The sequence below is a fragment of the Danio rerio genome, chromosome 7 (genome assembly GCF_052040795.2).
Source record: "Danio rerio strain M-AB ecotype USA chromosome 7, GRCz13ab, whole genome shotgun sequence".
Classification (NCBI taxonomy): Eukaryota; Metazoa; Chordata; class Actinopteri; order Cypriniformes; family Danionidae; genus Danio; species Danio rerio.
In genome coordinates, this window is record NC_141027.1 from 15,716,144 (window position 1) to 15,732,753 (window position 16,610).

A 16,610-nucleotide genomic window follows, 5' to 3' on the forward strand; every position below is an offset into this window, starting at 1 on the left:
GCTTGGATGTTGGTGTATAAGAGATTTAGTTTTATTCAGATGTTTCCTGAATTGTGGGCTGACCAGTAGCTTTTGATATGAAAGGTCCTTTTCTGCTGGAGAAGCTGTTGCTCTAAAAAGTAATAAAATAATCATATCAACTTACATATACTGTACCACAGGAATGGTATAACAACAATTTTAGCAGTTTTAGAACCTTGATTTTTCCAAATTGCTATAAATTTTGAAACCAGATATCATCCCATGCCTAGGACATGGTGCTACTCAGCAGTTTACAAGTGTTTATTGTCTCATTACAATTATGATTATGTGTCTGGTGCCCCAAATGTTTGAATAATAGATTAAACAACATTACTAGGCATCACAGTGGGTGGCACAATCGCCTCACAGCAAGAAGGTCGCTGGTTCGAGCCCGACTGGGTCAGTTGACGTTTCTGTGTGGAGCTTGCATGTTCTCACCATGTTTAGGAGGGTTTCCTCCGGGTGCGCCGGTTTCCCCCACTAGTCCAAAGACATGCGGTACAAGTGAATTGGGGTAGGCTAAATTGTCCGTAGTGTATGTGTGTGAATGCGAGTGTATTGATTATTGCAATGCTATCTATACTGGTCTACCTAAGGGTTCTACAATGAAGTTGCAATTGATACAAAATGCAGCAGCCAGAGTTTTAATAAAATTAAAGAAACGAGAGCACATTACACCAGTATTAATAGAATTACACTGGTTGCCTGTGCACCAAAGGATAGATTTTAAGATTCTTTTATTAGTTTTTAAAGCACTACACAATATGACACCTTCCTACATTTCCGACTGTTTAACAAAATATAATCCAAACCGTTTACTATGCTCTTCTAGTGCTGGACTTTTATCCTGTAAACCTGATGCGATCTGGCTGCACTGCTTTTAGCCATTATGCTCCAAAAATTTGGAACTGTATCCCCCTTGAAGTGAAAGAATCCCCAAGTATTCATGTTTTTAAAAAGCGTGTTAAGACACATCTTTTTAAAATTGCGTATGATTAAACAAGTTTGTTAGGTGTACGCATTTTATCTATTTTGTTGTAGGTTTATGTATGTAATTTATGGTGTGTGCCTGCATATGTAAGGACTATTGTGTGTGTGTGATCATGTGGATATATACTTACATTTTGTGTACATGAATGCTTTTATTTCAGTATATGTGATAAGTTTTTGTGGTCTATTTTAATGCTTTTGTTGTTGTTTGTGAGGCACTTTGAGTTGCATGTATGTTGGAAAAGTGCTATACAAATAAAGTTTATTATTATTATTATTATTATGGGTGTTTCCTAGTGATGGGTTGCAGCTGGAAAGGCATACGCTGCGTAAAACATATACTGGATAAGTTGGCAGTTCATTCCTCTGATTAAAAAAGGACTAAGCCGAAAAGAAAATTAATGAATGAACAACAATACTAAGACTCATCTGTGTTTCTTCCAGAACAACGCAACCTCCAGTTCATTCCTCTGACTCCTCCACCAACTCCATCAGCATCAAATCAGAGCCCGTCTCTCCACCCAGAGAGCATTTGGTTTACCACAGCAGACCTCAACTCGGCTCCAGACCTGACGTGGGCCGATCTCCGGCCGACAGCTTCAGCTCTTCTGGGAGTTCGTATGAGGGCAGTGACAGAGAGGACCAGCGGCTGGACACTCAAACACACACCGCTCCATCAGGAGCAGGCAGCAGATCATCTCCAGAGACAGAGAGCCAGGAGGACCCTTCAGTGAAACGCATGCGCACCGACAGCTGGGTAACTTAGTGATTAAACTACATATACAGACTGCTGTTCTGTCAATCACAAAATCAATCTCAAGATGCCTGTATAGCAGCAGTAGGTGCATTCCCGTTATCCTTCAGATTGCACAAATTGATATTGCGAATTGAAATGTGTCATTTTCGCAAAATTGGTCCTGTCTTGTGTTTTATTTTATGCTCACATCAGGTGAATTTTAAGACTATCTGTAGACTATCGAGAAAAAATACAGCTTAAGCAGTTAAACCGTCCGCTCCGTGACGTCATCGACTTTCGCTTTAAGATTTAAAGGGCTAGCATTGCACCAGACCCCCCTTAAGTGGTTTCGTTTGAAAGTGTAGAATTTATATTTTATGCACATATGCATCACTTTGGTTTTTATTCTACTGTACAAAAGTTATTTACGATTAAATTCACAGTATTTTGGATACCCGAGCTGGGTATTGAACATTGGTTAATTTTCATATTTTTTATATGACACATGTACTAGTTATAGCTCAAATGAAAGCCCTTGCCGGTGCTCATACGGTTCTAGCATTCTTATTACTGAATTATAATCAAATATCAAACAGTTGCTGAATGTATCGCGGTATTTCCATAGCGCAGAAGTGAAAACAATACATTCATGATCAATAAGCAGCCCCAGATAGCACAGGCAGCTGTCATCTCTTACCTTATGCTGTGTGCTTCAAGGCCATTCTCTTCTGTTTTTGAGGTGATGTGCATAAGTAATCCTTTTATATGTCTGACATGGTCCAAACACAGTGAATTATGTTTGATCAAACAAAAGAATAGTGAAATATGAAAACAATGATCGGTCCATGTGGCCTGTATAGCACATCTCATCAGTTGGAATACAATAACTTTTGCATAGATTATGGTAGAGACATTTTTCTTTTTCCCTATGATTACAGACAGTGCAGGAACCACTAAAATTAATTACAGCAAGCTAGACCACACAGAACCTAAAAGGTACACTTTAAAATTTGAGTTTATAAAAAAAAGCGCCTCTTTTTTTTTTGGTGTTTATTATAACACAGACAACATACAGATATTTTAAACACTTTCAATAGTGTTTTATAAAAATTCAAAGGGTTTTCTTTAAAATGATAACAAATTTTTGCATTTACAACTCTGCGTGGGGATTAAATTTGGGTTGGCAAAATCCAGGTGGAATCCCAAAATAACAGCAGAGTTTAGCTGATTAAAGGGGCTGATAATTTTGACCTTAAAATGGTGTTAAAAAATTAAAAACTCAAAACTTTTATTCTAGTCAAAATAAAACAAAACTTTCTCCTGAAGAAAAAAATATGATCAGACATACTGTGAAAATTTCCTGCCTCTGTTAAACATAATTTGGGAAGTATTAAAAAAAGTAAAAAAATTCAAAGGGCAGCTAATAATTCTGACTTCAACTATATATATATATATATATATATATATATATATATATATATATATATATATATATATATATATATATATATATATATATATATATATATATATATATATATAAAATAAAATTTACTTTGACTAGTATTTCACTGCAGACAATACAACATTCATAATTTAATGTGTTCCTCAAATTTTGGTTCTTTCAACTTTTTCAAAAAAAAGTTGGAACAGTAAAACGTTTACCACTTTGTAATGTAGCTATTCCTTTTCACAACAATTAAAGGACATTTAGTGTTTCAGATGTAATTTTGTTCCATTCTTCCTTCAAACAAGTTTTAAGGTGGGCAAGAATATGGGGTCTTCGTTGTCGCATCTTCAAAATGTGGCACAAATTCTCTATTGGAGACAGGTCAGGACTGCAGGCAGGCCAGTCAAGTACCTGTATCCTCTTCCTCCGCAGCCAGGACAAGAAGGCAGCATATTGTGCACTTATGCTTCATGCGGTATAAATATCTTGATGGTAAATATTGTGCAAAGTATTCCTTTTTCAAATAGCCTGAAAAAACAGCTTGTGTGAGTGTAATAATCAAATAATAATTTATATAATGTACATTATAAAAATACATAAAATGTACACAAATTTTAAAAGGTAAACAGATCATGTAATTTTGTGAATTAAAATGCCAGATCGAACCCTCTTATTCCAAGATAATGATGAAATGTGTTTAAATTGTTTAAGGGTTCAGGAAAAATGTTCATGTTGTTAAGAATCTAAATTATGAAAAGTCTGACACTTTTTGTCAGTAAAGGGTTAACTTTCCTACATTATTATGTTTTTTTGTGAGCCAAATGTGTTTTATCTTTCAATTGTTTTCATCTAAATGCATATAAATATTGATTGAGATTTACGATTTGCTCTTATTTAGTGTACGTTTGAACCCCTATAGTGAACAAATTCTCTTTTTATTTGATTTATTTTGTGTGCAGTGGACACAGAATTGTTAAAGTAGCGAATATTCATGGAGTGTTTACTTGTCTGTCAAGTTTTAGGTGAACCTCAGGTGCGTACGTTTCAATCATGAACTAACAGTCATATCCCAGCAAGCAGTTTTTGTTTTTAAAAGATGTCTAACAAAATGTCTAATTGGCATCTAAACATAGTCATCTTGGCTAAAACAAGGCTAAATTTCAGCGGTCGGTAAAAATCTAATAGACGTCGAAGAATAGGCCAAAACTAGGCTAGTCATCAAATAAACAGAAATTAATGACCACATATAAAGTCTGTCTAATCTGACGACTAGTCTAGTTTCGAGCTATTCTAGATGTCTATAAGATTTTCAACTGACAGCCCATGTTTAGCATTGTTTTAGCCAAGCTGTCTACATCTTTAGATGTCTATTACACATTTATTAATCACAAAATTGTTTGCTGGCATGACACTTTTCATTTTGTCAATGTATGTTGAAAAAATATATCAAAATGGGCCAGAATATAATGATAATTCAGATGTATTAAACAATTACACTTGGGCTGTGGTCTTTTTTAGCACACCAAACACCCTAGCAAAGGTTATAAATAGGCTTTTATATTGAAATCCAATCTACAAACATGTCATATTTGCAAAAAAATGTAGAAACAACTTGTGAGTTTGATGTCAAATATAATTTATACAATGTAAATATGTACTGTTACTTTAAAAGCCCTGATTTCACAAAATGTAGGAGTATTTAAATGTATTTTATAGTGTTTTTATCTGTTATTCAGTGTATAAAATAAAAACAGTCAAGCTCTATAGGCATTTACATTGAGCTCGCTGTGTTTTATTTCCCGGCTGCTCCTGGTACAGTATAAAAAATCTAGAATAAACTATGGAACTCTTTTGGTTGATCAGGATTTGATGTGATCATTTGTACACCATAATGACTGGCAATAAATATCATGTTACTCGCTTCAATTGCGGTCAGTGTTATTAATCCTCTGAGATACTTTTATTTGTTTCATGTAAGTAATTATTAACTAGGTCAAGCATTTCAGTTAGAAGTTGTTTATGAGTGCTTAACAGGTTGTACAGGATGTGAATTCTTTGATGATGTTTGTGGCCTGTTTCCTCAACACCACAAAGCATGCAGAGTTGATTTCGTTCCCCCTTTCACATTTCATTTAAATTTTTTTTTTTTTATAGTGCACGATACATCTAAAGGGTCCCGCATAAGCTTTTGAATTACATTAGAAGTGTTTCATTATATTTTTTTATTAAATGTTTTGCATTAATATGGTTGCAAAGGAAAAACAGGTCCATTTGGCTGATGCTATTCAAGCAAGAAACCGCAGAAGTTTTGGTTTGACAAGTTCTGAAATGTTTAAAAATCCAAAGTGGGTAGTAATACATTAAATATGTGCTAATTTGCATACATTTGCATATAGCCTCACAAAGCCTTTTTTTTTTTAAATGAACCCCCAAGGTTTTCACATTTTTGGTAGGCTTGTAATTTTTTTATGTTTACTCCATGGTTCAGAAAATTCTAAATAAAAAAAACAGGCAGGGAATTGTTAAAACAATAAACTATTGTATATATGAGCATTATCACAAGAGTACCAGCGCGATATGGCTGCATATCGGCACTGGTGGGAGGCGTGCGTTGGCTTGAGGCCGCCGGCTAAGTACCTAGTCTCCCACCAGTGACAATATACAGCCATATGGCACTGCTACTCGTGTGATATTGCGTTTATACAACAGTTTCTGGAATAACTGTGTATATAAAAAAGAAAATCAAAGACTGAGAGTCTCAAAAACCCATTTGTATGAGGAACTACTTTCTTCCGCCATTCATTCACATCGGCAGCTGACCGTCAGAACAGCAGAAACCATTGCTTATTCACAAACGGCACTTTAGAGCTAGTGTTTGAATGATTCTCTAGTGGAATGTCTAAAGTGATGACATCATGAGATTTTGCTCACATTTTAAGATTATAAGGCTGAACGGCATGAAATGTCATCAGTCCACAGAGATTTCCCAGTATTTCTTTGTTGCAATCGGGACATCACAAAAATTAACTTCGAAAAAGCCAAAGCAAAGCTAATACTGCCAGATTACTATGGTGTAAAGGTAAGAAAGTTATTATGTATTAACTTATTATGCAGTCTCTGTCGCCATCTTGTGGCGAAACGTTAACCGTCTTTGCTATGCTCAGTAGGACAGCTAAATCTCAGAAATTATAAATATTTAAAATAGGCACTATCCTTACAAATAAACTGCATAGTTGCTATCTAACAACTACATTCTCAACTAAAAAGCCTCAAAAGTAGGTTATGTTGTCCAACAGCTGCAATATTTAATAAACTGTAGTGAGTTTATTGATCTGCTGTCACTATATGTGGCTGGAGTAATACAGAAGAGTGAGGAGGCTGTATGAGTGCTGTTATTCCAGAATATCGCACGACAATCTGCCAAACAGATTTGAGAACCAGACAGAACTGTTGTATACATACGCACATTATGCACAAACAACTCACTTCAGAATGTGGATATAAATAAAATACATAGGTCAGTGTGTGTAAATACTGCTAAAGTGAACATATAAACAAACACAGCTGTAAAACCAGTTTAAAATGCTGATGTGCAGAGACGTTTGTGACTGAAAGGGCTTATCTCTAAATAAGTCACAGCAGCAGCAGCAGCTTAATTTAGTGGAATATACATTTAAGAAAACACTTTATTGCTTTCTAGTTTTCTAGAACTTATTTTTCAACGTATTTGGTGTGTTTTATGCGTTTATGCCCTGAGGGAGAAACTTGAGGAAACTTCCTGGAAAGCTAAAATGTCTGAAATGTACAAATACCATAAAAAATGAAGAAAGTATCCGTTTGCCTGAGATTTTCATCATTCCAATGGCTCATGTGTCAGTGGTGTAAATAACACAGGTGTGTTTTGCATATACTGTATTATTGATCCGCCAATAGCTGGGTGTTGCAGTGAGTGTAGGACTGATTAATTTATTCAGATCTTTTGTACAAGTATCGACATAAAGACAAATAACTATACTTGGCACCAGAGTATCAATGTATCATTGCCGGAAATATCATGATATATTTTAAATTTCTAATCAGCCAATCACATGGCAGCAACTCAGTGCATTTAGGCATGTAGACATGGTCAAGATGATCTGCTGCAGTTTAAACCGAGCATCTGAATGGGGAAGAAAGGTGATTTAAGTGACTTTGAATGTGGCATGGTTGTTGGTGCCAGACCGGCTGGTCTAAGTATTTTAGAAACTGCTGATCTACTGGGATTTTCACACACAACCATCTCTAGGGTTTACAGAGAATGGTCAGAAAAAGAGAAAATATCCAGTGAGTGGCAAATCTGTGGGCGCAAATGCCATGCTGATGCCAGAGGTCAGAGGAGAATGGCCAGACTGGTTCCAGCTGATAGAAAGGCAACAGTAACTCAAATAACCACTCGTTACAACCGAGGTAAGCAGAAGAGCATCTCTGAACCCACAACACATCCAACCTTGAGGCAGATGGACTACAGCAGCAGAAGACCACATCGGCTGCCACTCCTGTCAGCTAAGAACAGGAAACTGAGGCTACAATTTGCACAGGCTCACCAAAATTGGACAATAGAAGATTGGAGAAATGTTGCCTGGACTGATGAGTTACCTGGACTGATGAAACTAGATTAAAAACCTATCTGTTTAGTAAAGCATACACTTAGCGGGTTTCCAAACAAGTTTCTGCATCTTGTTTATATACACTATGAACAGCAGCTACGCTAATTATTCTCTTTTTTTCTCCATTTCCATCTGGGGATACTCTTCCCGAGGTCCTCAGATTATGCGGAGTCACTGATTGGATCTAAGACCAGCAACAAGATGATCGCAAAGTCTCCATATCCGGCACCAGGCCGTATCCTGAGCTGCTGCTGCGCTGGTGGTCATGGGGGAGAGCATGAGACTGATTCCAGTGACGCTCCAGGGACAGAAGAGTCTTCGCTGAGGCCAGCTTTCAGCCCCCACTGCTAAGACTGCAGCTCTGCACAAGACTTTTAGCCATCGGAGAAATTAAAATGGTTGTGCTGAACTGAGTCTGGTTCTCTCAAGGTTTTTTTTCTTCACTCTCCTATCGGTGAAGTTTTTTTCCCTCTCCGCTGTCGCCACTGGTTTGCATGGTTCAGGATCGGTAGAGCTACGCATGGATGAATTTACTCTTCAGTGTTTGAACTCTCAGTAATGATTTCAAACCACACTGAACTGAGCTAAACTGAACTGAACTTAAACACTAAAAACTGAACTACCCTGATCCAGTTACTATGACAATTTATGTGAAGCTGCTTTGACACAATCTACATTGTAAAAGTGCTATACAAATAAAGCTGAATTGAATTGAATTAATGAGTCTCAATGTCTGCTGAGACATTCAGATGGCAGGGTCAGAATTTGGCGTCAACAACATGAAGGCATGGACCCAACCTGCCTGCTATCAATGGTTCAGGTTGTTGTTGGTGGTGTAATGGTGTGAGGGATATTTTCTTGGCACATTTTGTGCCCATTAGTACCAATTGAGCATCGTGTCAACGCCACAGCCTACCTGAGTATTGTTGCTGACCATGTCCATCCCATTATGACCACAGTGTACCATCTTCTGATGACTTCTTCCAGCAGAATAACGCGCCACGTCGTAAAATGCAAATCATCTCAGACTGGTTTCTATAACATGACAAAGAGTTCAGTAAACTCAAGTGACCTCCACAGTCACCAGATCTCAATCCAATGGAGCACCTTTGGGATGGATCTGGATCAACTTCAGGTCAAATGTGTCAAATATAATGATGATATGTTCAAACTGTAAAATTACATTTAATGCAGGTTTATCTACTTATTGACACCAAAGACAGCTTTTAATTTCTTCAAAACAAACTAAACCACCCAGTATTCATTCATACTTGACAAAAACAATGTTGTCGCAGCTTTGTCAGACAGATTTCATGCTAAGCAGGGGAAAAGAGAAGAGTTTATTTACTCTAGTGAAAGATAATGTTATCTGACAACTGGAAAAGAATTACAGCAGCTGGACTACTATGAGAAACTAATGGATTACTATCTGACTGACAGATCACAGTCTTGTTTTATTTGTGCCAATGGACGACCCTGTTTGGTGACATAAGTTTACCTACAGAGGGCGCTTGGTGGCCCCAAACGTCTTTTCTTATTAGATCGCCATTCAAACCAGTTCATCGTTTTTTACCTTTTACGGGAAAGAAATCTTCATTAGAAAGTACAATCATAAAATTGTAATCGTTTATATTTCTTAAGTATCTATCAAATGAAACCGTTTTCTATTAAACTCAATAAAATAGTTGATTTCTACAAATAACGTTACCGTGATTGGTCCAAATGAGCAGCGCTGAGAAAAGAAACAGATATCACGTGAACTTACTGGCTACTTGCTAGTTTAGCAGCGTTTTTTATATCACATTTATAACAGAATAAAGCCAATAAAAAGACGACTATTAAATAAAAAAAATGATTAATAGTTAAATAAACCATTGTTTTTGATTTCTAGCCAACCTGACCAATTAAGGACAACCTCCGGGCCAGTAATATCTGGAATGCCGTTCTACCAACTTGTTGTATTTAAGCAACTTATCGGTGAAGTCCTGCAGCATTGCTCATGTCAGTCGTAACAAGAGTAGGAAGTTAGTGAAAGCACTGCTGTGAACACATGCTGTGATGTTTTCTCTGTGGTCTGAGGAGATGGATTAAACGCTGGTCCCCAGGTAGGAACACTTCTGATTTAAGGATTTGCATTTGTTTATTCAATTTGATAAATCTTGGAATTACCTGTTTGGACTGTCCCATTTAAATGTGCATATCTTTGATTGAATCTTTGTTTTGAAATTGTAAGTGTTTATTGCTTTTAAATACCTTTTCTAAATCTTTCTATTTCATGCAGCTGAGCAATTGGTTGAGACATGTGCAGTAAAAACTCAAAACACACAGAGATTCCATGCAAATGTCAACCTTTTAATAATAAAAATTAAGTGTTCACCAAAATAGCGAAACCCTTTCTAGGTTTTTTGTTTAGGCTTGTATTTTACAGTTCTGTTAAAACACTCAAAATGGTTGTCAATGTTGTCAAACAATCACATTTGATTTATCAAAGTCAATCAAGTGGCAATTTCACATCAGTCACATCCAGAGTTCCACCAGTTACAGTTACTCGTTACTTCATTCAAAAAGTAACTCAATTACTTTATCAATTATTTACATCAAAAAGTAATGCGTTACTGTTAAAAGTAATTTTTGAGTTACCTTTCCAAATAACGTTTCAATGCTTAGATTAATGTCCTAAAAACATCACTTCAGTGCTGCTTGGAGAATACACTGTTGATCAGCTTCACAGTTTTAATTAATTAGCATTCTAACAACTAAAACGCAAGATAAACTTAAAAAGTAATTTTTAAACACTAATTTGTTTAAGTCAGACTAGCAGAAAAATAAAAAACTCATTTATAAAAGTGATAAACCAGCTGACTGATATATTGAGTGCCAGTACAGCAAACTAAGGCTCTGATGTTGAGTCTGAATATAATACACATATGATTTGTCGAGTTTTCATGCGTTTTATGCCTGTGACTGAGCATTTCAAGAGTTTAAAACATTTGAGGACAAAAAAATTATGATGTTTGGAGGTGTAACTCCAAATTTTATTATTTTATTTATTTTATTATTTATACAGAATTGATATGATTTATGCAAAACAGAAATAAAAATCGTACTTAGAGTTTTTGTCTTGTTTTTAGTCCAAATCTCTACATTTCTTTGCGATTTTAAATATTTTTTTACTTACCACATTGGCAGATAATTTAGCTTGTTTTAGGGAAAAAACAATTAACTTCATCTGAAGGTGAAAATAAAACAATATTTTTCTTCACCTAAGAAATTTGAGATATTTGGGCTAGAAACAGGACAGAGCAAAGGAAGAAAATGATTTTTTGCATTGTGATTATTCCATTTTTGTACCTAATTACTATTAGACTTCCCAGAAAACCACCAAATGTATCGACAAATTGCAATATTTATTGCAGAAAAAAAAATATTGCAATATCTGATTTTTCCAATATCGTGCAGCGCTATTATAAACAGACGTTTTAATATAATGTTAACATTTAATTTCTTTTTGAATTTATGATTTAACTGATTTCACTTGCATTTAACTGATTTCACTTGCATGTACTGCAAGTGTCATATCCATAATGCTGAAATTGCTCCCGTAAACATTATATTGAAACCTCTGTTTATATTTCCCAAATTCACTGAGAGTTATGGGATCAGATAAATATCAATCTGTAAAATTTTTAACATTTTTAAATTAGGAAAATAAATATGCATCATGGATGTGACTAAAGAAGTACGCAAGTTTACAGTATACAACTTGCTTTGTAGAAATTCTGTGAATTAAACTGCACAACCCAAAATAAACAAAGAGTTTGCTCACTTTAGAACAAATATAATAGAGTTTATTTTATTTTACATTTTTGCATTCCTGAGGAAAAAGCTTGGTTATAGTTGTGAAGCCTCTCAGTTATGGATGTGATGTGAAATTGCCACTTGTGTGACTTTGGTAAATCCAATATAATTGTTCGAAAACATTGACAGAGGTATTTTTAAAGTACTGTAAAATACTTGCTCACACAATAAACTTAAAGCTGTCTTTGACAGATCAACATGATAAATTATAATGCATCTGCTTCTATCATTTTTATAACTGCCATTCTGCACATTTTCTGGTTGCCATCAAAGACTGCGATCTTGCTCTCTCTTTCAATAGGAGAAAATACCATCTTAAAATGTTACTCTGTGACATATTTGCAAAAGCATGTAATCGTTTTTTGTACTTTCATTTTACTTGTTTCCATTGTAAGTCATGCAAGAACCATGCAAACTCATTGGTCAAAATGTATGGGAACCAATCTGATGGAGACATGCATGCAGATACATTTTTAGATGATAACAGCTGCTTAAAAAGATACTAATTCAGTAAATTTAGCTTTTTAGTGCTTTTTTTAATGTCTAAAATTTGTGACCGCATATAAACATAGCAAACATATGGGGAGAAAATTATACACACTTAGTTGTACAGACAGATAATAAATATACAATAAATCCTTCATCTGACTGCAGAATGTGGCTCTGAGTTCACTATACAGCTGTGTATAGTCCGTAACAAATGAATGAAGCGAATACTAATGGTCGTTGAAGCAAATTCAGGAAGTTTGTTAAGAGCGTTATAAAAGCCTCATGGATGCAATTCTGACCGCTTCACCTTCACGGTTAGCTCAGACTAAACTTTATGCCTAGTTTTATTTACTTGGAAGTTAATGATTACACGCGGTTTGACTGAGCGATCGTATCTCAAGCCTAATTTAGCTAATGTCAGTGTGTTTGATGTGCTAGATTTCAGTGTTATCATCAAGAGATTCAGTTTCTTTGGTTTGTCTGATTTTTATACTTTGTGTGCGAAATCTAAAGGGTCAGTTCACTCAGATTAATATTAGCTGTTTATTTACGATGCCTGAGGGCATTTATGAAGTAGATGACCTTTTGTTCAGTGGATTGTTTATCTGTATTCTTTATCTCAAAGGGTAAATTTTCATCTGAAGTTTAATGGTTAATTGCAAGTCATCAGCTACCGGTGCTTTGAGAGTCAATACATATACAGGCAAAAAAAAAATGAATATCTGTGGCTCGTGGTGATACATTTGAGGTCTTAAAGTGAAACGTTTGTTCTGTGCAAAACTATACTTTTATATTTGCTTAGAGGTGCAATATGTAAGTAAGACATCTAGTGGTTGAACTAGGTATTGAACTCCTGAATCAATACACATTTTTACTCAGCTCGTCCACGAGCGCGAGTAATTAAATGCTCTAACTACTTTAAAAGCAGACATCTGTGCACAGTTCCAATATCTTGCAGTCCTAGATTGAACATAAAACAATGAAGTTGTCCTAAACAATTGTGTTGATTCAACTCAAATAAGTCCATTAGTTTGAACAAACAGAAAAAAAGTCATTTTTTTGAGTGTGGTTAATAACTAATTACATTGTATTGCAATTTGAAGTTTTCATTTTGAATACATTGAATAGATAGCACAAGAGAGGATAATAGATTACGCTCGCTGTTTATAAGAGTTACCTTGGATTACTTTAAAGAACTTTAGTTTAATGACACTGAGAGCTGTCAAGCCAAACAGCAAAGAAGAGAAGAGGTTCAGATTCTACATTGAGCTACATCTATCTATCTATCTATCTATCTATCTATCTATCTATCTATCTATCTATCTATCTATCTCTCTATCTCTCTATCTCTCTATCTCTCTATCTCTATCTCTATCTCTATCTCTATCTCTATCTCTATCTCTCTCTCTCTCTCTCTCTCTCTCTCTCTCTCTCTCTCTCTCTCTCTCTCTCTCTCTCTCTCTCTCTCTGTCTGTCTGTACGTACAATATCTTTTGTTAATTGTGAAGGTTACTCAGTATAGGTTATTTCTCAGTTTTTCTGGAAAGATGGAGTGACAGGACAGATCTGCATGTTTTAGGTCGACGAGGAAGTCTGAGAATCCGCATAGTTTGAGAGTAGCTGGTTATTCATGCTCAGGATGACATGATGATCCAGTTAATCTACAAAGAAGACCAAGAGGAAGCTGAACGTTTCTTTTCTTTTTTTTTTTACTTTTACTATTTTTACTACCTGTCAAGATGCTCATAGATTTGAACAAAACACACACACAGACACACAACTTTTAGTCTGATAATTATTTAGTTGTTCTCAGTTGCTTTAGTGCATTTTTCACAACACTATTTACATTTGCACAACAGTTAATGCATTTCTCAAAACAATTAGTACAAACTGCAAAACCTTATTGATAACCTGCAAAAGCAGGTATTGATGTCAATGAAAGTGTCAGTGTCATCAAGATGAGAAGTACTGACACCATTGTTTATGAACAAGATAGTCAAATGGCTTCGTCATGTTTTCATTATGGCAGTTTACTCTGTTCATGTTTTCCAATGTTAAAAAGTCAGATTTTGGCGACTCTTCCTGAAAATGCTCTAGACAACACTAGAAACTATTAGCACAGCCATTTGAAAACTACAGTAAAGTTCATCACTGCATTTAGTGAGGTATCTGAGTACAAGACACTGAATATGTATGTTTCAGATTTCTACTGTATTTGCTATTCTAAATTATTCACTGGATTGTGCAAAAGAATAAATACATGCTTATTTGCAACAAAGATAACCTTCCTTTGGGTAGAGCTGTGCACAACTGTAAATAATACTGCAGTACATATTAGAACTGAACCTTCACACCTTCATACACAGGTCTGTAAATCATTCATGAAATTGTTCAATTTAAAAGACATTTTCAGAATTTTTTTTCTTTTTTAATTAGCTTGACAGATTTTGACAACCAGTTCAACATATTTTCCATGTAATGACTCAAGTAATGAAATGAGGACTATTAGTTTCATATGGATTGACTATTCAGCATTCACAAGTTTAGTTCATTTTGACTGGCATGACATAAGCAAATGATAATATTATAAGACAGCAGAGCGTTGTATGAAAGCAATTGATGCATGTCCAAAAGCATTTGCAGTTAGTTGGAAGGAATGAGAAACTGCTACTATGATGTGCACAAATGAATAAATGTTTTGAGAAATGCATTAACTGATGTGCAAATGTAAATAATGTTGTGAGAAATGCACCAAAGCCACTGAGAAAAACTGTAAAATTGCATGCTTGCACATCACTTTAAGGAAAACATTTAGCATTAACGTTGTTTATATTTATACTGCAGTGCAAATGTCAAGTTACTTACATTTAAATACGTCTTTTCCATGTTCAAAATGAGTTGGAGGTGGTATCCCATTCATAAAATATTTGCTTCTTGAAACAAACGCATTATTCTTGTAATCTTATAAAAAAACATTATCTTATTTTAAAAAAATGCTAAATTTAAATGTAAATAAATGCAACCAGTGCATGAGCATTCATTCATTCATTTTCTTTTCGGCTTAGTTCCTCAATTAATCAGGGGTTGCCACAGGGGAATGAACTGCCAACTTATCCAGCACATGTTTTACGCAGCAGATGCTCTTCCAGCCACAACCCATTACAGGGAAACACCCATACACACTCAAACACACATATACAGATAATTTAGCTCACCCAATTTAATTTTTGGACTGTGGGGGAAACCGTACACCTGGAGAAAACCCTGTGATTGCGTGGGTTTTCTCCAGGTGTACGGTTTCCCCCACAGTCCAAAAATTAAATTGGGTGAGCTAAATTGTCTGTATATGTGTGTGCAAACTCCACACAGAAATCCCAACTGACCCAGTCTGCACGTCGACATAATGTATGTAACTATTCTATACGCATTCATTCCTAAAATCAAAATACTACAGAACAGTCGCTATGCATGCATGCTAAAGCAGCCTTTCCACTGCACACAACATTCGGATACGACGCAATATGCCCCCTTGTGGTGGTTGCACAGTATTTTCGGTTTTGTTACGCAAAAAGTGCAAAAGAAACAGCATTTATTCTCCGTGTGTTCACCATAGTTAAATGAATGAATGAATGAATGAATGAATGATGAATACTAGAAATTTTTAGAACTTTTATACTCTCGATTATGAATAGAAATATGTTTTTTCAGATTCAAAAAATATAATAAAAATACTAATTTTCATCTTGTGCCCATGGACTTGATGGGACAACACTGGAATACATTACATCCGGTCGGCCGGTCAAATACAAGTTAAATTCTTTATCGGGTCTGCAGCTCAAATCAGATTAAAGTTTTCACGTACGGAGATGATCGGAATGCCACACAGCTCCTGGAATACTCTCCCTTGTAAATTAGTGACTTCCGGTTTGTCGTTATGTATTTGGCAGTGGAAAGGGGGCTTAACACATGTACGTTATGGGAACAAACATGACATCGACATAAGTTTTGTTGTGTCTCTGGCTGTGTCTCACCTATGTCCCAACTATATGAAAAGCGATGCTGTGACAAACCATAAAAGGTATCTTTCTATGTTTAAAAGGAGTATTTGTGCTAACCATCTGCGACAGCGATGGCCAAAGTTTATATTTTAGAAACAGCTTCTCTCAGCTTCCATCGCGGCTAAACAATATCATAAAGTACTATGACAATGATCACCTCAGATGCTGTCTATGTGCTGTTTTCAGTTGCTAAATGCTACTAATGTTAGATTTGAATGCTATTTTACAAGACTTTTATTGCCATACTCGACGTGGAAGCAGACAGTTTACCTCAGAACTTGAAAAGTAAATAACTAGCAACAAACATAATCTGAAGAGCAACAATTAAGCATGTGACAAACCAACACAATCCTACGCAATTC

At 35.5% G+C, this 16,610-nt stretch overlaps 2 protein-coding genes and 1 long non-coding RNA gene across 9 annotated transcripts in view; 2 read left to right on the forward strand and 1 right to left on the reverse strand.

The window, feature by feature from the left end:
• The window catches only part of mef2ab (myocyte enhancer factor 2ab), a 53,372-nt gene extending 51,111 nt beyond the window's left edge, over positions 1 to 2,261 (forward strand). For both annotated transcript variants that reach the window (XM_087260743.1, XM_087260744.1), the window contains one exon: positions 1,456 to 2,261. In XM_087260743.1, coding sequence (XP_087116869.1) covers positions 1,456 to 1,777 — 322 coding nt within the window. In that variant the 3' untranslated portion in view covers positions 1,778 to 2,261. The remainder of the gene's footprint in view (positions 1 to 1,455) is intronic.
• LOC147843062 (uncharacterized) overlaps positions 1 to 16,610 on the reverse strand; it is an 812,539-nt gene that overhangs the window by 72,250 nt on the left and 723,679 nt on the right. The window lies entirely within an intron of this gene.
• The window catches only part of mctp2b (multiple C2 domains, transmembrane 2b), a 70,994-nt gene continuing 64,216 nt past the window's right edge, over positions 9,833 to 16,610 (forward strand). For all 6 annotated transcript variants that reach the window (XM_087260701.1, XM_087260704.1, XM_087260703.1 and 3 more), the window contains exon 1: positions 9,833 to 9,948. The gene's annotated coding sequence lies outside the window, so the exon portion shown is untranslated. The remainder of the gene's footprint in view (positions 9,949 to 16,610) is intronic.